Raw genomic sequence first — 24,307 nt, forward strand, 5'->3', positions numbered from 1 at the left:
AAATTGAGTTCCTGGGTGGGAATCTGAGCTCCATCGCATGCTAGTTTTTCAAACTTGAACAAGCTGCTTAACTCTCACCTCCTCTTTCTCACCTGTAAAGAGGCACAGTGTTGGAACTCTCTCATAAAACTATTGTGAAATTCAAACTAATTTGGACAGAGAACTTAGAAGAGAGTCTGGCTCAGAGTCAATTAGCTGTTCTTTATTGTTCAGGTCATTTACTAATCCTTCTCCATCATTGGAGCAGTGAAGCTTTGGAGGTCAAGGAACTCCATTTTCTTTATTTATGTGTCACACAAAATCAGAGAAAATGACTGCCAAGATTGTGTGTTGGGATTGTAGTTCTTCCATTCCATCTTTGGGTGACCTTGGACACATCACATCAGCCATATGGTCAATGATCAATTCATACTTGGAGAACTCATTGATAGGACAGATTATATATGTATATATATTCTACAGAATATATGCTTACACTATATGTCATATTTAGAAAATATATACATATAATATACTGCATGTTTTGTGCTGTATAGCAAATGTTATATGATATCTATTACATATATATGTGTCAAATATATAGTACTATACTTAATTGCATTTAGACCGATTATTCGAAATTAGAATTCTAGGACATTGTGTATCTGATATTTCACCAGTGAAAGCCAACCAGTTTTCTAGTCTGGTTGCTGAGTGATTATCAGTTTATTTTAGAAAAAAAGTTTTGGTAAAATTAAGTGGAGGAAGATTAACAAAATTTAGGTAAATATTTGTTGTTGAATTTGTTTTTTCTCTGTGTGTGAAACTTCTTCAAGGCTTATCTATGGTGCCTACAGATTTCTCTTCTCTAGGAGGCCAACGTCTGATTCAGTTGTAGGTGGAGCTGTGTGCAGAAATCCTTTGCATTTTTTTGCTATGTTTCATGTGATATATAAAACTGGTTTCAAGTTTAAAATTAAGTTGTTCGAGAATGAGATGCACATTTTCTCCTAATTTCCACACTGTTATTATATTTTGTTTTATGTTTTAAAGCATATTCCATGTTGTTTCTCAATGTTGATGTTTATTTTGATGTTCTTTTAAAAGTGATTGTTCTTGTATGTTAATTTCCATTGATTTTTCTTTTGACCATGACTTATATTTTATTTTGTGTTTTTTTTAGGTTTTGTTTTGTTTCATAAGATCCCACTGGATGGGTAGCTGAAATAAAGGAAAAGACAGAGAAAGGGGCAGTGGTGCTTGTTGGTTGAAGCTGCCTGTAAGCTGGACTCTTGGGACTGGCATTGGCTTCTTCTGGGAAGTGCCGCTTAGCCTGGGGTTTTCTGGTAGATATGGGTGGTGTTCACAGGTGGTACCACAGGAAGCCTGCAGATACTGAGAGCTGTGATTGGGGAACACCAATGCAGAGACAGCTCACAGGCAGCTAAGCAGAAACTCAAGAAAACATCTGAAATTAATGCTTCTTTCGTTCTTACTATCATGCAAATACAAAATCGAAGTGACATTCCATTGGATTGTGTTGCCTGAAAGCGTGCTGTGTGACCCTGCTGGAAATGTATTGTTTGTTATTGCTTCTGATCATTAAAGGTGAACTGCAAAGTTAAAAAAAAATCTAATTTAGAGACAGGTATAAGTGCAAACTAAACAGTCTAATACTCATTATGCACATTTTTAGCACCATTTTTTGTTGTTTAATCAGTACTGAATTCAGATAGTTTCACCTTTCCATCTACAGCACAGTGACTAAAAGAGTAAAAGTCCATTATACCATTGCTGTGGGAGCTCAGTATTGTCATTGAGAGGTTCTTCACTGGCCGTGAAGGTCCAGTGTTCAATGGCAGTGTTCAAATGCAATCAATACTAATGATTTCCTTTAAAGATTGTCATCAGGCAAAATAAAATATAAAAGTTATTTGTCAGGACTCTAGATTTAAGTTAGGCACAGTCAGTTTCAGAAGAAGTGAAAGAGGGAAATATATACATATGGTGCATAGGTCCTTTTATTTGCCCTCCACAATCCACCTGCTCTTTAGAAGTTTGCTGAGTGAGAAGGCCACAGCATCTCATGCTGTTTCCATGACAGAAATGCAGCTTTTCTACTCTGAAAAGGCCTGCAAGCAGAATGGCTGGCCTGCTGTGAACAGGAAACGACATTCTAAGAAGGAGAGTCCCCTACAACGTACTCCACTGCTGCTGGGTTTTCACTGGCAGGGCAGCTCTCCCTGACCCCAGCAACACAGAAGTGGCAGGTCGCTAATGAATACGTGCTTTATAATGTCCAGTTTCATTGCTGAGAGGCCAGCCTCAGAGTTACAAAATCCTGCGTCCCTGCTTTTGTCTTACCGTAGACACGTGTCTCACTCACTTGGCCATCGTGGTGACCTTGGTACACTTGCTCAGTGTGCACCAGGCAGTGTCCCTGTCCCGAAGACAGGTCTGGCTGCCCTCACCCTGCCCTGTCACACACCTTTCTTGTTAGGGGGACTTCAGAGCCAGATCTGGAGCATTTCCTTTGAAAGCACAATAGGCTCTGACTGTTAAGGCATGCACATAGACCCACGACTGAACTGATGTTCTGAAATTTTTTTTGGAAATAGTTTCAAGTTTTGCAGTTCAACTTTAAGGATTTATAGATCTTTACTAGTCCAACATGTTTGGAAACATTGTTTTGAATCCTGTGTAACCAAGGCATTAATCTTAATAAACCAGGATCCATTTAGGCACCACTTGATATAAAAAGATTATCCATGATGAATATTTCATGCTGTATCTTTTACATTAGCCACTAAATATGTTATTGCTTGAAGCAGACCTTTCACAGAGTCCTATGGATTACAGCATTTAAATTGGCTACTCCATGCCCAGCCCTGAAAGAGGGGTAGTTTCTCCAAAGCATAAATAACCTGCTTGTTCTCAAAAGTTTTCTCTCCAAAAAAGACATTTGAGTGTGAAAGCAACTGCCCCTTGGTGGGGAGACACCTGAATATTCTGATTGCCATTTTCTTGCTTGCTGCTAAATGACAGTTCCTGTCACTACTTAGATTTCAATCTTTCTCAAAGGTGTTGATTTACACAGAGGACAGCTAATTGCAGAAATTCTGAACCCTGAAAGAAAGCTGAAATCCAAACTGAGAACCAAGCAGAGGCCGTCAGTACAGCACTTGTTCTTAAATATTGGTTAATTGGTACCATTATTTTCAAAGCCTTTATGTTATTCCCTGAGCCATAAAAAGGTGATGAATTGTTTAAGGACTATTTTATGTTTCCAAGACTCAAAAGGACAAAGAAAAGAAAATTCATACTCAACAATTGGAAGAATTGCAGGGTGGATCTTTTTTTAAAATGGAGAGAAATGGACAGATAAGGCAATTTAATATATCAAAGAGCAGTTGACATCTCCTAGGGAACCATGACAACAGTAGGCTATTAGAAAATGGTTTCACATTGTTCTTGAGTTCATTGCTTTTCATTTTTTTAATCCCCCAAGACCACAGTCATAACATAGCTCCTCATTTCTGTACACCCCCTTTCATCCTTTACTTTTTTATGCCCCCTATAACAGATTGCTTTAGAGCGTCCTAATATATTTCTGTAGCCGTAGGAAAGGGTGGTGGCATCTTTGCTGTTACTGAGTCTGATCCCTATGACAAGGACCTGACATTTCAGGTGCCAAGCAGGGATCCCGCCTGAACACCCACCCTCCAGAGGGGGAGCTGTCCGTGGGCCCCAGCCAACCCCTGTCTCCCTGGAACATGGGCCCAGATTTCCTAATCTTCTGGTTCTTTAAGAGAAACTTGAAACCTGCATTTTTATGTGAAATGGCCCTAGTTTTTAAAAGTTGGCTCAGTTATTTTTAAAACATTATGTAGGCCAACAAAACATGTCTGTGGGCTGCCAGTTAGTTACTTTTGTCTTAAAAGGAGATCATTATTTCCTCCCCGAATCTTCTCTTTCCTTTGCAAATGTTTCCTGGCATCACCATTGAGAGCTTTCTCTCCACTGAGTTTAGCAACCCTGTGACCTGTAGCGTGTCACTTACCTGTGGCTCCCTGTGGCCCCGGCTGGCTGGAACCTTGGCTCTCTCACCCTGCCTGGGGCTCTCTTAGCCCTCTTTGCCCTCCACCTCCTGATGGCCCCCTCCCCAGTGGCCAGAGGCAGTCTAGTGGGGTCCTTCCCTGTGTTGTCACACTTGACTTTCTTTTCACCAGTCTGTGTGTCTCCTGGCCCCTCTACCATAGCCAGGTTTAAAAGGGGAAGCTCACAGCCCATTTTCAGGGGTGTCCTTCCTGTTCTGATGTGCCTGTTGGGAATGGGAAACCACATTTTAAGTGTGGTTCAAGCCCTGTATCTTGAATCAGACCCCACTGAGCCAAGGCAGCAGAGATAAACTAAGAAACACCTGTTGCCATCACATGATACATTATTTGAAGCCAAGAAGGTTCACCTCTCAACAGGGAAAGTGAAACCCCATGTGGTTCAGAGATAATCGATTGAGGGCTTCACTCCCAGTCTCCAGCAGGGACCGCTTTCATTTTTGACCCATTGAGTGTTCATCCCCAAAGTAGGTAGCAAAGATGAAAACTAAACCTTCTCAGTCTTTTCCCCACAACAGAGAACACACAGGGAGTTTGTTTTTTGGCTCCAAGCCACTTGAATAACCCCAAATTACACCCAGTATTAGGGCTGAACTTGAAGCTCCTCTCCTCTGTCATTATCAGCAGTTTGGAGGTGAGTGCAAGGGGTACAGGCAGGCGTTCAGTTCACTGCCTGGTGTGCTGCAGGAGTGTCTGCTTTCTCTTGCCTCTTTCTTTGCTCTAGTTCCTCTTAAAATCTCAGACTTCCTCCACCCCCTGCTCTAGCATCCCAAATTGGCATGGCAAACTGAGAGTTTATTTTTATTTGCTTTATTGGTTGCTTTGCACAGAAATTCAATTTTTTGTTGTTATGAGATGAATTCAAAGGAAAAATGGGACCTGCACTAATTCTCTCAATCGCTGTCACTCTTGCTCTATCTCATTCTCTCACTCCTGTTGGCTTGTGGGTGATTTGCACTTTCATCTGCTCTAGTGATTTCTGTCTAGAGCTCCTGTTTTAGTTTTCATCTAATTTCCTTGCACTACAATAGACTCTCATTTCATCTTGTATTGTCTGAACTCAGAGGGATGCTGCCTCTAGACACAGACGGAGAGCCATTGAAGAGAGATGATTGCATATAATGTAGGCTCTTCACAGGATTGCTACATCCAGCCTCACAGGTTTTGCCATTCCTGGCTGTTCCATGTCGGGGGAGACCCCCAGTGCTGTGCTGCTCAGCAGACTGGACCACAGGAGTGCTAGGACAGACGTATGTTCTGCTGTGTTCATATAGCATCAGTGTCTGCGAACCATGGCCAGTTTATTCAAGGGCACCTGAGGTTAAGGAATCTCCCGGATGGAACGTGAAGGTAATTTTCTGTGGGGTGCTGCCAGACTGAATTAAGTGAACAGAATTCCCAACCTGGAAACCAACATGCAAACAGCTGTCACAGAAGGCCACTTTCAACCCAAGTCAAACTATTTCTTTGCTTTGGTCTCTAGGCACTAAGAAACCTCCCCGGCATCTGATTTTGACAGTGAGCTCACTCTGACTTTAGTTCAGGCTAATGTCACAGGGAGCCTTGGGGTGTTCATAGGTGGGTGCCCAAGGCAGGTGACCATTAGTTGTTTCCGGAGTTGCTGCTTTCATGAAGAAATGGGTGAGAAGCGTAGAAGAGAAATCTTCCACCACCTTTATTTTGAGAAAGTCCATTTATGAATGGAACATAAACAGATATAAAATAGTGAGGGATTCGATTTCAATGTATATCAAATCATCTTGTTGTACACTTGAAGCATCTTAGACATTTTATTTGTCAGTTATACCTCAAAAAAGCAGCAAAGACAAAAGGGAAAAGATCCCTAGGGATACCATTGAAGGACACATCCTTATTTCACTCATTTCCTGTTCAATTCATTTGCTGTAATCCATGGGCTGCCTGCGAATCATTCTCATGCCCTGATTTTTTTTCCATAATGTGTAGGTTTTAAAGTCATTTTTTCACATTTCCTGTAAATAATGGATAATCGTTTTTATTTTATTTTTAAGTGCTGTTTTAACAATGTGGATAGACCATAAATGTACTTGCTGAATTCATTCATTTTTTTTTAACAAGCCAATAAAGTTTTTACTTCATTTCCATGTGTCTTTCATTCTCTGTGGCACTGTGTACACATCCCCACCCTTCCTTAAACACACCCCATCACCCAGCACATCATTGGTGGCATCAAGACAAGAGGTGCTAGAAGACTAAGAGACATCATTGAGTTTGGAGGAAGTTCCAAATCCATACAGCTTCTGGAATAATATCCTTCCTAAAAAAGACTTAAAACTTCCATTAATATGAATTATAAGATTATTGGTTACTGATTCTTGCATCGAATTACTTTTATTTTTTAAAGATTTATTTATTTATGCGTACAAGAGCTGGGGTGCAGGCCAGAGATGCGGAGCGTGAGAGGATTCACCAGAGACAGAGTGAGGAACAGAACAGGTGGATTGACTGAAATACACTACTAAGGGGAGCAGTGGGCAAGACAGGAGAGGTCTGCTGTGCCATGCGGGTTAGCTCCCTGGCTGAGGATTGAACTCATGCTACAGTGGCTGTGGATTGCCTCAAAGTGCTGAGACTTAACCCCTTGCACTACCAGGGAGGCCCCACATCAAATATACTTTTATTGTCTAAAAAGCCATCCTAAAAAGACAATCATAACAGTTAAGAAAATTTTAAAAAATCCCAGAAACCCACATTCTGTGGGAAAGCCCTTTGGTATCTTAAAAACTTGCAATGACGTGGTCCTGGCAAGAGGAAGCTGCAATCAACTGGCCCTCCAATGTAAGCAACTCTGCAGTCATTGGGTTCCTTTCCTGGAGGCAGCGAGCAAGCAGACAGGGGACATAGAGATAAGATTCCATTGCATGTTCGCCGTTAACATGCTGTGCACACCTCATGTCCTTTTTGTCTCCGTCTCCTGACGAGTCGCATCGTCTCATCCTCATTTTCCCCTTTAGAATAGGACCTGAAAGCAAGGCTGGGAGGACCCCAACTGTGATTCATTTGAGCCTGCTTTTGCCTTCTGTTAACCTTGAAAAGGTTTTGCTTCAAAATCAAAGACTTAGAGACTGGGAAAAAATAGATCCAATGTGATCCAATGTTTTATCAAGCCGAGTACATCAAGCCTCTTCTAACAAGTCTGTTTAGAGCTGGTGCCTTGTACTTTTTTCTAAACATCCTTCTGATTTTTCTGAGTTGAGAACAGATTTTACCAACTATTTGGAGATCGCCTAATAACCCGAGTTGGGAGGAACAGGGCTAGGCTACACAGGTTTATGCACAAGCTAAGTGACCTTGGCAAATTTACTACACCACTCCATTCCTCAGTTTGCTCATTTGCTAAATGAGATGATGATAATAGCAGTCATGTCTCCCTGCAGGGCTCTCATGAGAGTTAAATGGATGGTAGTGCATGTGAAACACTTAGCCCTCCGTATCTCTCATAAAAATATTTTGAAGGACTTCAGTTTGCACTCTCTTGGGTATGCCTCAGGAAATGCCTGTGAAAGACTTGCATGGGGCAACTGTGTGGGTTCAGATAATGGGGTCCAAGTTACAGTGAACTGTGGTAACTGTCGAGGTGGTCCACGCTGTGTTGGCCACTTTGAAACTTCCTCAGGTGCCATCCCCATTCTGCTTCTAGATCCCTCTCTTGCCAAGGTGATTTTTGCACATTGTTCTGCCTTAGATTTCACTTTGACATCATGAGAGGAAAGAACTTTTCAGGCTGATATTATGATAATTCAATGATTTTTAATGATGTGCTGTAATGTGAGAATTTTGAAAGAAATAGCATTGAAGGTCATGTCCCAAATATGTTCTCCCTCTTTGTACTCACATTATTAAATCAGAATTCTTGATCATTTGAGTGGGGACTATATTAACTTTAACTTTTGAATTATCCATTTGAAAATCTTTGGCTCAGAATGAGAATAACAAATGAATTGGCTGAGACTTCGAAAAAGACTTGCTTCAAGTTCTCTTAAGCCTTAGAAACAAGTGTTTACAGGTAATTTGTCACAAATAACCAGATTCTTCTTGTCTATACCCTGAAGTAGTTTCTCGACCTAATTCTAGTGGGTAGCACATGCTTGGCCTAGTTGGAAGTAGTAAAATTTCATTTATTTAAACATATTGTGTAATTTGTGTTTTTTTCCTGTTAAATCATTTTTAATAAGAGACATTGAAATTTACTAGTATTTAATTTAAGCTTCTTTTATTGCTGTTGCTACCTTTTCTAACATAGTTTAAACTGAGATCTACCACAGGATCTAAGATGTAGTAATAGTTAACTGACATTGATTACATGTATTAATACATTAATTCATGATCTTCCTTACAACCTTAAGAGGCCAATGGTAATATTGTCCCATTTTAAATGTTAGGAACTGAGGAACAGAGCTGGGGTGGGCCTTGCCCCAGGTTAGTTAGCTAATAAATTCAGACAGTTTGGCTGGAGAAGCAGAACTGTAATGGGCTGGATTCTTGAGCAGGGATATGACTGTGGTGAGGTCGGTGAGGGACCTAGGTCATTGCCCAGTGGTCACTCCTGTCAGCACTAGCAATTAAACAGAGATTATTGTGACAAAGCATAACTGTAAGGATAACTTAAGTCACTGGGGAGGAGCCCAGTGTTCTAGTAAGCCCCAGGTTATTTACGCCACTAACAAAGTCTTTGCAAATCTTGACTTGCAAGTATGTGGTATGGTAGTGAAATTGACTTCTGCTTTCTAAACTTTGCCTTAAGAAGCAGAGAAGTTGTATCAAGTACCTATTCAGTGATAATCAGCTCATGAAAATCCAGAACATGTTTGCTTTGTCTATTGTAACGAAGATGGATTTGCTGTTTTGGGTTGTTCTAAAGTGAACTTTCTTGTAGCTCCTGAACTTGGGTACTTCCTGTTCCTTTGGAGTACTCAAATACTCTGATGAGCAATCTACCTGGGTCAAGGTTGGAAGGTGTGTGGTAAGGAGGTATATTTGAGGACACATTGTGTCACCTCCATGAAGAGGATCCAGATGTTGGAACAAGGTGGTAGAAAATGCTTGAGCTGCTGTTTGCTTCTGAAACACAAAGCAGCAGAGTCACATCTGAGCAGCTGGGGCACGTCCATGCTCTGTCCCTGAATGTCCCATCTGGCAGCCAGTGACTGCAAGAGACTGCCAAGGGCACATACTAATTTTCCAGTCATTTGGTCAAGTCACATCTCACACCCCACCAGACCCTGTGGTCTGTGTTTACTGAATTAAAACCTCTGCCTAACCATAAACCATAATGAACAGTAAATTTTCTCCCCTTCTCTTTTCTTTTAAAATTTTCATTCTGTTTCCAAGGAGGAAAGGAGAAACTGCTATTGTGTTCATTATGACCCTTTCATCATTTTTAAATAATGCTTGTCATATAGTAATTAGTCTAGCTGAATCACTAAATAAAAGTACAGGCTACGCTGTTTGTTTAAGGATTAGAATTCAGCTTCAGGGGAGTTCATGCAATTTCATGAAAGATTCTTGAGCTGGGCTGAGAAATACAGAGTCGCCAACAATATTTTGCGTTTTGGGGGGAGTTCTAGCCTGAAGACTTCTCAAAAATTACCCCCTTGACAGATTGTTCTCTCTGCATTTATATCTACTCTCTATTGCTCCCTTTCTCTAAACATGGTTGGGTGGATCAGTGTGTTTTACTTTGGGCTGGTGGTGTGTTGGCTCCCAGTGTGTGACCAGAGGTGACAAGTAGGTCTTGAGTAGAGGAGAGAAGTCAGGACATGTGACCCCGTTCCACTGCTAACATAATTTGTTCCTCTGTATCTGCAGTCCTGCCTGATGGCTCCATCTTTTTTCGCTTTTTTCCATCTGTTTCTTCCACCCTAGAGGTCAAAAAGTCTTCCCACTCTGGTCATTCCATCTCACCTGTTCTTGTTTGTCCCTTTAACCTGCCTCTACTGATCTGCATCGTCTCTATGCCTCACAATTTAAATCTTTGGGAATAGGTTCTTTTTCCTTGCCATGGCCCTAAGTGCAATATTTAGAATACTCAATTCCTCAATCTATTATCTGGTGGTATCTTACATCGAATCTATTCAAAATCCAGTTAATAGTTACTAAATGTTAATTACAGGTCGGACAGTGAGCCAGGCTCTGGGAACAGCACAGCAAGAGGAATGGACACTGTCTTTGGTCTCCAGGATGCTACTATTGTCCATACTCAACACATGAGAAAACAGTGGCTTAGAAAGTTGAGTCCCTTGTCCAAGGTCACACAATTCAGGTCCATCTGCCCAGGAAACCCATGCTTCTTGCCCTGCTTTTCTGAGGCTGGCACTTTCCTTTTGCCTCTTGGGTGACACCCCGCTGCAATCTCTGACACAGCCATTTCTCTCTTCCTTTCTTCTTGGTGACTCTAATTCTTGTTGACTCAGTATAAACTGTTGAAAAATATCTATTTTCTCCTCTCCCTTTTATCTATTTTTAAATTATTATTCCCTCTTCTTTTCCTCTAGTTCTCTTTCCACTACCACAAACATATGCAAAAATATGCTATGTCCTTTCCTTAGTTTTCACACTTTAAAATTTAAATGTGGGTGGTGTATGTGCAGAGAGATTGTGTGTGTGTGTGTGTGTGTGTGTGTGTATGAGAGAGAGAGAGAGAGAGAGAGAGAGAGAGAGGCACCAGCAAGAAAGGAATATAATAATTTTGGCTGTGCACACACACATTCGTGCATGCCTTAGATAAGAATCCTTTAAGCCCTATTTGACTAAGTGGAAATTCAATCTCAGCACACACACCAGTTACACCGTTATCACCTCCCCATGCTCACTGTGCTTTAATTCTCCCCATTCCCAATAAAACCTTTTCCATATTATTTTTTTTTGATTCTACTTCCTTATAAATAGCAAGCAGTTATGCTGAGAAGAAATGATTACAAATCCCAAAAGGTTGGTGTTCCATTCTGAGCTCCAAGATGCAAGGATTGAGTGAATTTCATACTTGGCAAAATTTCTGGCTTGGCAAATGCTTCCATCGTTATTTATGACAGCTTGGAAACTTCCATTTTCCAGGACTTATAAATGGTGCTGCTGATGATTTTGTTTCCCTTTTCTATTTTATTGTGAACTATGAAATAACCAGCCTAACATTAACCCTCTTAGCAGAGCATAAGAGTGAGTGTGTATGCATATGTGTGTGTTATTGTGTTCTTTCTTTTATTGGTTATATGGTGCTTTTGACACATCTCACACAGGAAATGTACTTCCCTTTCTTTGCCTTTCCATAAAAAAGCAGTCGGAACTGTTGAGGCTGGGGTGTAGAGAATGATAACCTTGTGGTCTTCCTGTGGTCAAAAGCTTCTTGGCATGCAGTCCTCTAAGGAACTGTACATCTCACCCCAGATGGTAATTTAGCAGTTGATATTCAAGAGCAAGACAGGTAACAGAAAATCTCAGAGTTTTAGAAGTGTTAACAGTCCCCCCCACCCCCAGGGATTTCTTGATAGAAAATTGTCAAAATGGAGAAACGATCAAGGAGCTGTCCTCCGATCCCTCCTTTTCTCTTTCTTTTAACTCCATACTCAATTCCATAAAAACACTCACTTTAAGTTCTCTTTGTAAGTGTTTTCTTCCTTTGGATTCATGTAATCACACACAAATTGGGAGCCTCCAACTATTGGGTAGAGGAGACAGATTATGTTGAGTAGAGGCAATAGGACTTTTCAAAGGCAGACTGTGTCCTCTGAGAAGCCGATGCCAAGTTAGGATTCAAGCCACAAGGATTTTAATCAGGAGAAAGTCCGTGGAGGGAAAATGGAGAAGGAGCCAGAGGAGGCTGTAGGAGTTATCAGAAAGCAATGCAAGGAGGACTTAAGCCTCAGTGAGTGAGAGGGGAGGAAGGTCTGGTCGAGCTCACAGACTGCCGTTCCCTCTAGGGAAGTCAGCCCTCAGGGTTCTCCTGGTCTGCTGTGGGGGGAGGTCTGGCTTCCAATGCTCTGGAAACCTCCACTTCCTTAAACGAATCACTATCAGCTACATTGGTTTCAAGGGCGTCAACTATGATTATTTATTTCTTTAAAGGCATACACAGACAAGGCAAGTCAACATTTTGAAATGTTTAAAATGTCATTTTTGCGCTGTAGCCATTCTTTTATTTATGGCAGCGTGAAACAACATCCAAAACTAAGACCTGTTTTTGTTTTTCTCGCCTACATCTTAAAACCACAAGCAATTTTTATTTTGTTTCATGTTGTGTTCCCCGTCAAACAAATTTCCTATCATGGCAGCTTTTACTGTTGATTCATATTCTTTCAGAGCAGTGTTTATGGAAGTGTACACAAGGCCCTCGCCAGGCATGAGAGGAGAGTTGGAGAGGAACAGAGCATGCATCCTCTTACACAACCACTCCCCCCTGCTCCCCAGCAGCCCTCGAGCTGAATCATTTCCAAGGAAAATGATGCCTTACTCAGATTTGACAGGCTATATTGAGTGCTCTATGTGTTACAACATAGGTTATCGACTCACATGACTACAGAGACCTGGTGCGTCATGTGAAGGGGGAGGTCTCTGGGGAGACTGATGCTGCACAGGCCTGGCTGCCCCCAGCCCTGGCCAGTGTTGGTTGCGTAGTGTTGGATCAGGCTCCATGTAGCTAAATCTCCTGATTTTTCAAGACAAGAGGAGGTCTAGGTTTTTGTGTGAAAATTGCTTGTTTTTAAATGCTGACAAGGCCCTTTACATTTGTTTTGAGTGTCTGTGAGCCAGACAAAGTGTGTCTTCATACCAAACGTTGCCTGGCGTGACCCTTGTGCTAGAAATCTGCTCATGGCTTTTAGGATACAGCTCCTTCACAAGATCCTTGAGCAGTTGCTGGTTTTGGTTGGACTTCCTGGAAGTGGAGGCTGTGAGCAGACTCACATAAACGTGATTTATTAGGGGGTATATGCCAAGACAGCCTAGGGTTGGAGTCAGAGAGGCAGGGCAAGGAATGGACATGCTGAGCAGGAAAATGATGTTAGCCAAAGCCTCATGGGGGGAGTGGGGGAAGTCTGGAGGGTAAGTTGCCTCCAGAGATTTGGGAGTTGGGCCTTCCTCCAGTCCCTCCACATTTGAAAGGGGTAGGCTGGTCCTACATACAACTTCCCCAGATGCAACTTAAGCCAGGCAGTCCTGTACCTAGTCAGCACTGGCAACTCACACAGCTAAGTAGATCAAATCCAAACTCCTCAAAAGGGTATTCTCCTTCTTGGCCCATCTTTTCAGCCATGTCTTCCCCACGCACCACCTCTACTCCTCCTCCCCAAGCTGCACAGTCTACCTGTCCTGGCTGCCTTCTTCCTACCACCTTCTACATTCATCTGTCAGAGTACTGTCACTTAGTGATTGAGTGGCCTTGGACTTGGCACTTAATTCTTAAGTACCAGATTCCTCCTTGGTCAAGTGAGGGTGGCAAATGTCTACTTTTGAGATAAATGGGAGAATTAAATGGAAAATGTATGGCTTGTCAGTAGTATAGCATGTGACATGTTACGAGTGCTCAATAAGTGATGATAACATTGTGATGATTATCATTACTGTTGACACTTTTCAAGGCCTAGCTCAATTCCCGCCTTACTCCTAGGAGCTTCCTGAGAATTTCCTACAAAGGAATGGCACCTCTTTCCTGAATTCCCATATTAGCATCCCGCTATATTTGATCATCTGGTAAGAAGAACCTAAGTCATCTATTGCTGCATGAAACTGAATGATTGCAAAGCAGCAGACCAAATGCCATTCCTGTGAGGGTCATTCACTGTACTTTCAAAGAAACAACTAAAGTATCTATTATTCTCACTTGAGTTCACTTTTGCTGTGATGTGAGAATGTTTCTGGATTAAACTGTGTGATAAAGCCAATCCTCAGGCTGAAAGATTTGATTAAGAAGAAGGAGCTCCTGAGGTAAGGAAGATCAGTAAAGTTTTAGATTCTTAAATGCAGCCTAACTGTCCTTGTGAACAAGACAGGCAGTTTCCTGGGAAACTTCTCTAATAAGTGAACAAGGGATATTTCAATGTATTGGTTTCCTAAGGTTGCCATAACAAATTATAGCAATTTGGATATTCCTTTATCCAGAAACAATTAAGCTTAGGAGCTTAAACAAACAATGGAAATCTAATTTTCTCACAATTTTGAAGGTAAGAAGTCTTAAACTGAGGTGCTGGTAGGGTCAGTCCTTTCTGGTAGGGCCTAAGGAAAGCATTGTCTCATGTTTCCCTGGTTCTCATGGTTACTGGCAATTCTCAGCATTCCTTGGCTTCTTTTCTCTATGTTCCTATAATATCCTTCCCTCTTTTTCTAAGAATAATTGTTAATTGAATTTAGGGCCACTTAAAGCCAGGGTGACTTCATTTTGAGATCCTTATTTACATCTACAAGGAATATTTTATTCAAATAAGTTCATCTTCACAGGTTCTGGGTTTAGAATTCGACTCTATAGTATAGTTCAGCCTACACTGAACTCAGTCCACTTGAGAATAAAGTTTAGCTGAGAGGTTGGCAGCATAATGGAACACACAGCATAGGCACTAAGTAGATCTAAGTTCTTACCCCCATTTTGTACATGCACTATTCTGTGACCTTTCAAAGTCTTAGTTTCCTGTACTATAAAATGGAAATAATATTTTTAACACATGGGTTGTGAGGATTACTTAAGAATGTATATATCTGGTGGGCCTCCCTGGTGGCGTAGGGGTTAAGTCTCAATGCTCTCATCACTATAGCCTGAGTTTGATCCCCAGGCAGGGAGCTAACCCACATATGGTGCAGCCGGTGTCTTCTGTTTCACCTGCTGCTCCCTTTAGTGGTGTATTTCCGTAAAAATCTGCCTATTCCGCTCCCCACTCTGTCTCTGGTGAATCCCCTCATCCTCCGTACCTTTGGCCTACACCCTGGTTCTTCTACGCAAAAGAACAAAAAGTATATATCTGGCATATAGCAGATTCACAAAATAGCTGTTTTCAATAGCCATTCTCACTACTCGTTCACTCACTGAATAAAAATTTAAATCCTTGGACATCAAGGTAAAACATTGCATGGCCCTTAGCACTTTGAAAGGTTCAATGGTGATGAATGAATCAACAAATGATTTAAAGCTGATCAGAAATACTGGCTGCATTCCAAGCTCTGGAAGAGACTGTGGCAAGTCCTTTTATATAGCTTTCTTCCTGCGGAATGAACAATAGTGCCAAAACCTGTAAAGGAAACTCATTTTTTTGACTACCCTTAAAAATCCTCAAAGAATATCATTGCAATATTATTTCACATCAACGGTCTGCATATGTGGCCATGAGAGAGGGTTCTATGGGGAATGCGTGTCGAGAAGCAATATGGATTGCTCCCACTAAAGGAAATCTCACAACACAGAGCAAATGGAAATCTCAGATACCTCTAGGGGCCAGATAGGTAACAATCTGGATAGATGAGCACCCTGAGGAGTGTGTGTCTTATGTAAAGAGGACAGCTGCTGCTCACTCATTTACTCAACTACTTATTAAGTACCTTATGTTTAAGGTACCCTGGTTCTGGGTTGAGGCAGGCTCAGCCCTTGTCCTCACTGAGCTTCTGTACTCTGCACTCGGCTGAGCTGTCACATGGGAGGCCAGGCCTATTGCCGCAAATCATCTGCTTTTAAAAAAGAAGCCAGAATTTCATGTTAAATCTCTTGATTTTTAAATGTTGGCAAACGTTATACACCTTAAAAAGAATACTGTGCAGGCCAGACAGGACTCGTCTCTTGACCCAATTTGGCCTGCAGGCTGCCAATTTGTGACTCTGACCTTGACCTTAGAAACATTTTTCCAATGTCTGACTTGAAGCTAATTTTCATTTTCCTGACCCCATTGGAAGTTGCAGCTTGTTCTTTGTCCTTCTGGATTGAATGGTTCTTCATTGCTTCAGCCCTGTGTATCCAGGTGAGCCAACTTCCATCTATCACCTTTTCCTTTTAATTCCATCTTTAAGTCTTTGACTTTGTGTGTGTGTTCTCTCGAGTTTCTGGAAAGGTTCCAAGCATTGTCTTCTACTCCTCAGCATTCCTGGTCTTAAGGGTTAGAATCTAGTCCAAACTCTTGACCAAGTTGCTCATGGAATAGTCTCCTTTTCTGACTTTGCCATCCCAATTTTCACAGCCTCTGAGTTGCATTGACTCCCAACCTTAGGTGTGATATTAATTTCTCTCTGAGGGACATGGGTTTAATAGATTTTTTTAATTAACATTTTGTAAAATTGGAGCTGTCATGCTTTATGGCCGACTGAGACAAATGTCTATAATTACGTTTTTGGCACTACATCTTGGGAGTAGTCTAGAAATGTTTGTTTTAACCTCTTCCTTAAACATTCTGATTTATGGGAAGACTTCTTTTTACATACATCTCACAGTTGCCAATTGTCATGGCAACCCAGAACATCATTTGTCAAACAGCTGTAACTTCATTCTATGTGGAAGTGAAAAACGTATCTTTTAGGATTTATTGTTATGACAGGGAAATTTTGCATTTCTATAAATATGTTGTTTCTCTCCAATTTTGCTTGCCATTAGAAAGATTTGGGCTTTAGGCAAACATTTTCCAGAGATTAAGACTAACCTCTGACCTCCTACCCAACCTTACCAAAAAGATGAATTTTCTTATCCATTCAAAAGAGAACACAAAGGGCTCATAAATGTAGTATTATCCCTTGTGTCCCTAATGCAATACGATTTTTTTCTTTTTAGAAAAACTAAAATTAAATTTTTAATTGGTTGATATTTTTCCACTAGCAAAGTTCAGAGAAAGGGAAACCTCTTCTACAAACTGGGGAAAAGTGAGATAATTAGTTATATTACTTGTGTGATCTGTGTGATCAGTGTCTACTATAGGGACCAGGCAAATGCATAATTAGTAAGTTCCTGTGGACATTGAATAACCTGTTTGAAGGGGGTCACTTCTTCATTTTTGTCAACAAAATGTGAACCATCTTATAGGACTGTCCATTTCATCTTATTTTTTTACAGAGAAGCAGAAATCTGTGTTTTTATATGAAATTCCCTGATTTGAAAATGTTGGCATGTGATATACATATATAGATTTTTTTCAGCAATGTGATAGTCAAATAAAGCATGTCCTTAGACTCCTGGATGTGGTCTATGACATGCTACCCAATAGTTTAAAATGGTTTTGTCTTCTCTAAATTCGACAAGTAAACCACTTTTCCTCATAAGTTCTTCTTGGGATCTGATTTGTTGAATAATCTTTCTGTCAGTATCACTGAAAGTGATGTTCCTCCCACAGGCACTTTGGGTATCTGTCTGCTTAGGATAGTGTGTGTACAAAAGTTGTGCTAGAGCATGTATCTCAGAGATCCCAGTAGGTGCTTCTCCAACAATCCAAGGGAGATGGTGGGGTCCATCAGACATCTTCTGGGATTGCTCCCTGGTGCATGATGCTCCCTTTCTACCTTTGATGGATGGGGTCAATTAAACTTCTTTATGAGATTCCATGCTTCTCTTTTGTATTCAGAATTTCTGGGTGGCCACCACTTTCTCATAAAGAGATAGCAAGGATTGTCTTTTCTCATTGAATTTGAGTGTATTTTGTTTCTCATCTATCCATGGAGGAAACACTAGTAAATCTAAGGAATATTCCAGTATACCTAGGGCTGTGGTCCTTTTTTCAGGTGATGCTAAGTTATAGCCAGGTTTGATAATTTGACCTAGATAAGAGTAAGCTTGGGTTTTCATGCTTTACTTGATATTATTCCTATACATAGTAAAATGAATGTATAATCCATTTCTTACCCTTATATTTTGAGGAAATATATACTTAAGACTTTGATAGTGACTTCCCTTTTAAACCACATCAGATAATACTCTGGTTTCTCTTCAGATTGTATAAACCACATCAGATAACCATTAGGGTCTTAGTGTGATGGTGCTCACCTGGTGCATTTTTTCAGTTTTTTTTTTTTTTGGAGATACAATTGACATTATCACACATATTACATTTATTGTGAAATGATTACTGTAGGTTTAGCTAATATTCATCTTCTCACATAGTCACAATAAAAAGAAAAAATGAAAAGAAGGAAGAAAACATTTCCTTTGTGATGCAAAGTCTTAAGATTTACTTTCTGAACCTTCCTATGAATCATGCTGCAGTGCTAGCTGTGACCATCATGTTGTACATTGCATCCCTCGTACTGATTTATCTTATAACAAGTCCCTACCTTTTGACATCTTCAACCTGTCTCCACCCAACTTCTACCTCTCTTTTCCATTTGGGTTTTTGTTTTGGATTTCACTTGTAAGTGAGATCATGCACTATTTGTCTTTCTCTGACTTACTTTCTTAGTAGAATGCCCTCCAGGTCGATCCATGTTTTTGCAAATGGCAGGGCAGTTCTTCACTGTGCTGAATGTGTATATAATTATGTATGTGTGTGTATATATGTATATATTCATACATATATTCATTATATGTTGTTATAGTTCTATAATAGGTTATATATAACCCTCTCTCTATATAGATAGGATATATAGGAGATATATATATATATATATATATATATATATATAGTAGGAGATGTGTGTGTGTGTGTCTGTGTGTAGTTTCTTTATTCATTCATCCTTCCACAGACATTTAGGTTGTTTTCATAACTTAGCTATTGTAAATAATGTTGCTATGAACACAGGTAGATTTAAAAATTCTACCTGCCCAGTCTGTCTCCCAAGTCAGTTAAATGAAGATTTCTGGGGGGAGGACCTTAGGGTCAATATTTGTAAAGCCCCCCAGGAGATTCCAATGTGCAAGGAGGCTTGAGGCTGCAAGGGACTGCCCAGGTGAGGATGAGCACAGAGTGTCTGCACAGCTTGTTCATTTCCTCTCCCCTCTGGCTGCTCAGACAGTCACCATGGTCACTTCTGTCTGTGGTGTTATCTGTCACCTTCAAAATTGTAGCTTGACTGGGAGAAGTTATTTTCGTACAGAACTTTACAAAATACAGAGGACTCTATCAATAAGATTGGCAGATTTAGTAAATAAATACAAGATGTTCAGTTTATTTGAATTTCAATTAAGTAGCAAGTCATTTTTTCAGTGTTACTATGTCCCATGAAATATTTGGGAAATACTTACACAAAATATTAATTATTGTTTGTCCAAAATTCAAATTTAGTTGTGCATATTGTTATTTATTCTACATATTAAGGTTAAATATCAAAATAAATTTAAGAAAAGATTGGGCAGTTCAAGATGCTGTGGCTAGAGACCAAAATAAATTTAAAATGGTAGGTTTCTGATTCTTCATTTGATCCCAAGTCTCCAGGTTATCAGGCGTTATGATGACCTGGTGACTGTCTCCCAGAAGAATTAGACCTGAACCCCAAAATGCTCGCACTTCTTCATCGAGTGTCTGTTCACAAGGGGAAACTTAATGTTCCAGTACATGAAGTTAACATCTAATTGTATTTTTCTCTTCATTATCAAGGTCAAATCTTAACCTTGAGCTACTAGGAGCCCCTTGGGTGATCTTAATCATGTTCTATTCCTAATTTGAAGGAACTGTTTCATGTTGAACCAAAATGACAATTGATCTCATCTTTCCTGGCTCAGGTTATTGGCTCTACCCACCTGTTAAGCTTTCTGGAACTCCAAGAGCCTACCAATTACTGCTAACAAGTAGCACACATTGTTTTCATTTTGATTTGTGTACAAACTTGTGCTCATATTGAGGTTCAGCTTCATGGAAGTGGACCTCTGCCTTCTATGGCCCCTGTAGAAGGGCTCACTTCTTGGTTTGCTGCTTTGTTGTCAACTATGAAATTATTTTTTAAATTTATTTAATTTTTTTGAAGATTTATTAATTTTTATACAAGAACCGGGGTACAAGCCAGATGTGCGGGAGGGTGAAAGGATTCACCAGAGACAGAACGGGAAACAGAACAGGCAGACTGACGCAATACACTGCTGAGGGGAGCAGTGGGCGAGACAGTAGAGGTCTGCCGCGCCATGTGGGATTCTTGGATTCTCACCGGCCAGCTGGGATTGAACCTGTGCTGCAGAGGCTGCAGACAGCTTCACAGTGTGGTGCTCAACCACCTGCGCCAAACCAGGGAGGCCCAATTATGAAATTCTTAATAATTTATGAAAAAATGTCCTGCATTTTATTTGCCACAAATTATATGGCTGTTTCAGTTAATATTGCAAAAAAAATAATTAAAAGAGACTAAAGGAAGTGGATCTTGTCCAGGCAATAATTTATATTTCATGTAGATGTAGGGCTTTAGTCTCTTTCTTGGTAAATGGTATTCTTTTGTCAGGTAAAACCCATAACAGCTATTTATATATTCCTTCCCATTATTTCAGGCAGGTCTGCCCTAAGAAGGACTTCCACAATTTGCTCTCAGACATTTTACCTAGGACTTGATATAACCTACACATCTTTTCAAGGGTAGCTATCTTTTAAGGTGGCATAGAGTAATTGTCACCATTCATCAACCAGCAATTATTGAGCACCTAGCTCTATGTAAGATCCCTTTCCTTGTTTGCCCATCATCGTTATCAATCCTGCTAGATGCCTTTAGTACCTGTCTGTGCATGATCCTGCTTGGGTTGCACTAGAATTCATTCTGATGGTGAGGTTAGTCTGACTCTGAACGCAGCAATTTCTGCCTTTGGAACAGAGAGCTTCTCCACATCAAAGAAGGGTGTGTCTGTCAGTTTCTAGAGCCATGGAATCATTTTTCTGGCGTCTACATTATGACAGTCAGACAGAGATTTAAAAAAAACCCAAAATCCAAAAGGCATTACATTGGTTTGGTACCCCCTCCCAAATTCTTGGTAATAGTCATGCTGTAAAATCATGCAAAATCATAATTGAGAGTTTTTATCATAAATGGATGTTGGATCTTGTCAAATATTTTAAATATATTGATATGATCATATGATTTTTGTCTTTCCTTTTGTTGATGTGGTAAATCACATAAGTTGATTTGCATGAGTTGATTTGCATATGATTTGCACACTGATGAAGATAGTCATGTTGGTAATAGCAACTTAAGAGTGACCTGGGGTGGCCAACTAAAGGGAAGCTATTTGGAAATCATGAATGTAGAAGCACTTGGAAATAAATAATGTGTGAAGGAACATAAGTCATTACTCTCTTATTTATGACTGATAGAGCTTGCTTGAGGAGGTTTTGGCATCTCCTCTGCAATGCCAGCAAATCCTAATCTAATATAAAACTCAAGACAATTGACAAGATGAAACAGCTCCAGGAACAGAAGGAGGCCCTCGTGGTTAGTATGTAAGACAGGATCTAATAGCCTGGCTCGTGCCTTGTGCCAAGGCAGAATGCTGGGTCTTATCGCATCTCGGAGCCATCTTTGAGCAGAAACCTTGGAGAAAGAGAGCTCCTTACCATTTGAGCAATTGTCATAGTTTTGGTCTTTGCCAAATCATTTTGACTCAGCCTCACAGTGGAAATAAAATTGTTAACATGTGCTGACAGTTTTTGAACACATTATTAATAAAACAGCTACCTTTCAGATATTTAAGGTCAACACATTGAGATGATGCAGAAAGTAATCTCTAGGTCTACAGAAATGCAAGTCAGGGCAGCTCTTCTTGTGGTCTGCCCTGCCCATTTGCTCCACATTTGGTTAGAAAATGATGATTATGTTGATGTTTTTATCTGAGGGAAGTAGTGCTGCAGGGAACTAGCTTGGATCAAGGAGGATGTTTTTGGATTGAATTAATTTGAGTGGAATGATTACCAAGCAGCCAAGTAGGTGCTTAGGAGTTTGAGTTACTGTGAGGGACAAGTTGATTAGTAGAAAAGTCAGTGTCTTCAAGGAATTTACATTCCAAAAGAACAAATTGATCACACTGCTGGATTACTCTAGAATATAATATGGTTCTTTTTTAGCATTATCTAATGCTGTATTTTTATAGGACCACACTTTTTATATAAAATCCCTGGAACCAGATGCTTTGGGTTTTGGATTTTGGAAATGTAACAGGTTCCTATAGTGAATATCACTACTATCTCCAGTGGGGATTTAGGATCTCTTTGCAGTCACAATCAGTGATATTTTTGCAGCTAAACTGGAAACCAGTTACACTAACTGAACAAGTAAAGTCTACAGACAACCTCACAGCAGTTCAGGTCAGGTTTTAGAGTTTAACTTTGAGTTTTTGGAATGATTCAGCTTTTAAAAGTGCAGATAATGTATTAATAACCTGTAGTAGTTGTAAATAGTATAACATAATCTTAAATAATGTTGAAATATACTGAAATAAGTTACATAAGGCAGTGTTATTTCCCAAATACCTAGGATAATATTGGGCACAAAATACGCATTCAATAAATATTTACTTTACTTTATGCCAGACAGAGTCTTTACTTCATGCCAGACAGAGAGCATCATAAGAATGCTGCTAGATTGGTATTGGTATTCCTACTATAATTCTTATTTTAAAGATGAAAATTCTGTTTCTGGGAGAAGTTAAGTGATGTACCCTAGACTATCTGAATGGCAGGTGACACGCTGTGATTGCTACTAGGGGCATGGCTATTGTGGTTATGAGGACACTGGTATCAGGCTGCTTGGCATATAAGCCCTAGTTCTGTCTCTCACTGACTCTGTGAACTAAGCAAATGGTTTGGTTTCTCTGTGCTTATATATCACAAGGCACAAAATGGGAATAACAATAAGATTTTGATATGTTCATATGATTTTTGTCTTTCCTTTTGTTGATGTAGTAAATTACATTAGTTGATTTACACTTGAAAATAACATCATAATATTCATAGAAAATCTTAAAGACTCCACTATAAAACTATTATAAGCAATAAATGAGTATGGTAAAATACCAGGCTATAAAATGAATATGTAAAAGTCTTTTGCATCCCTATTTGCAAACAATAAACTAAAAGAGAAGGAGATGAAGAAAACAATGCCATTTACAACCACATCAAAAATAATGAAGTACCTAGGAATAAAGACAAAAGACTTGTACAGCAAAAACTGTAAGACATTGTTATAAGAAATAAAAGAAGACATTCGAAAGTGGAAAGTAATTCCATGTTCATGGACTAGATAAATTAACATTGTTAAAATGGCCATCTTGCCCAAAGCAACATACATATTCAATGCAATCCTATCAAAATTCCAATAGCTTTCTTTAAGGAAATGAGCAAACATTACTGAATTTTGTATGGAACCACAAAAGGCACTACTAGCCAGTTACTATAAGAGAAAATTGTATTATGCTCCCAGATTTCAAATTTACTACAAAATAATGATAATATATTATATAAACAATAACATTAAAAATGGCTTGACATTGGAGTAAAAACAGACACACAGATAAATGCAATAGAATTGAGAATCCAGAAAGAAACCCACACTTATATGGAAAATTTAGAAAGGAGCAAAGGACATACAATGGAAAAAGGAAAATTTATTCAACAAGTGGTGATGAGGAAATGGGACAGCCACATGCAATGCAAAAGAATGAAACTATCTCATACTATAAATAAAATTTAATTCAAAATGAATTAAAGTCTTAGATATAAGATCAGAAACCATAACACATATAGAAGGAAACATAGGCAAAACATTTCACAGCATTGGTTTTAGGATGTCTTTGGATTCTCAACTACATAGTTAAGAAGAACAAACAAAAATAATGAACAAATGAGACACAATAGCTTTTGCACAGAGAAAGAAACTACTATTATTCTTATTTTTAATTGTAATTTATTTATTTTTTTTGTTTGATGTATTTTGTGAATACTTATTTTTTTATTTTGTACATTTTTTTACATCATTTTTCATTTTTGTACAATGTATACATTTTCATCTTGGTCAGCAAAATAAGCCAGAAAGGAAAAGAAAAACACCGAAAGACCTCACTCATAGCAGGAATTTAGAAAGCCTAAATAAGGGACCAGGAAAAAACCTAATTATAACAAAGTAAATATCAAAATCAACAAGCAACTATAAAGCAGAGACATACTATGGGGTGGGGGTGGGGTGGGAGGAGAGAGTAGGATCAAAACAAGGAGGGTGGGAATTGTATGGGGAGAAAGAAACTATTATTAAAACAAACATATATGTGAGGCTTCCCTGGTGGCAGAGGGGTTAAAGTCTCAGCGCTATCAAGCTATCTCCAGCCA

At 39.7% G+C, this 24,307-nt stretch overlaps 1 protein-coding gene across 5 annotated transcripts in view; it reads left to right on the forward strand.

Annotated features, from left to right (window-relative positions):
- Window positions 1-24,307, forward strand: part of NTRK2 (neurotrophic receptor tyrosine kinase 2) — a gene marked incomplete at its 3' end in the record, with an annotated part of 340,861 nt that overhangs the window by 146,484 nt on the left and 170,070 nt on the right. The window contains exon 11 of one of the 5 annotated variants that reach the window (XM_084238708.1): window positions 1,163-1,365. The exons of the other annotated variants lie outside the window; for them this stretch is intronic. Within the exon in view, the coding sequence (XP_084094834.1) occupies window positions 1,163-1,200 (38 nt within the window). Of the gene's footprint in view, window positions 1-1,162; window positions 1,366-24,307 lie in introns of those variants that run through there. 5 annotated transcript variants of the gene reach the window in all.

This window comes from Talpa europaea (genome assembly GCF_964194135.1).
Source record: "Talpa europaea genome assembly, chromosome: 7".
NCBI classification, from domain to species: domain Eukaryota; kingdom Metazoa; phylum Chordata; class Mammalia; order Eulipotyphla; family Talpidae; genus Talpa; species Talpa europaea.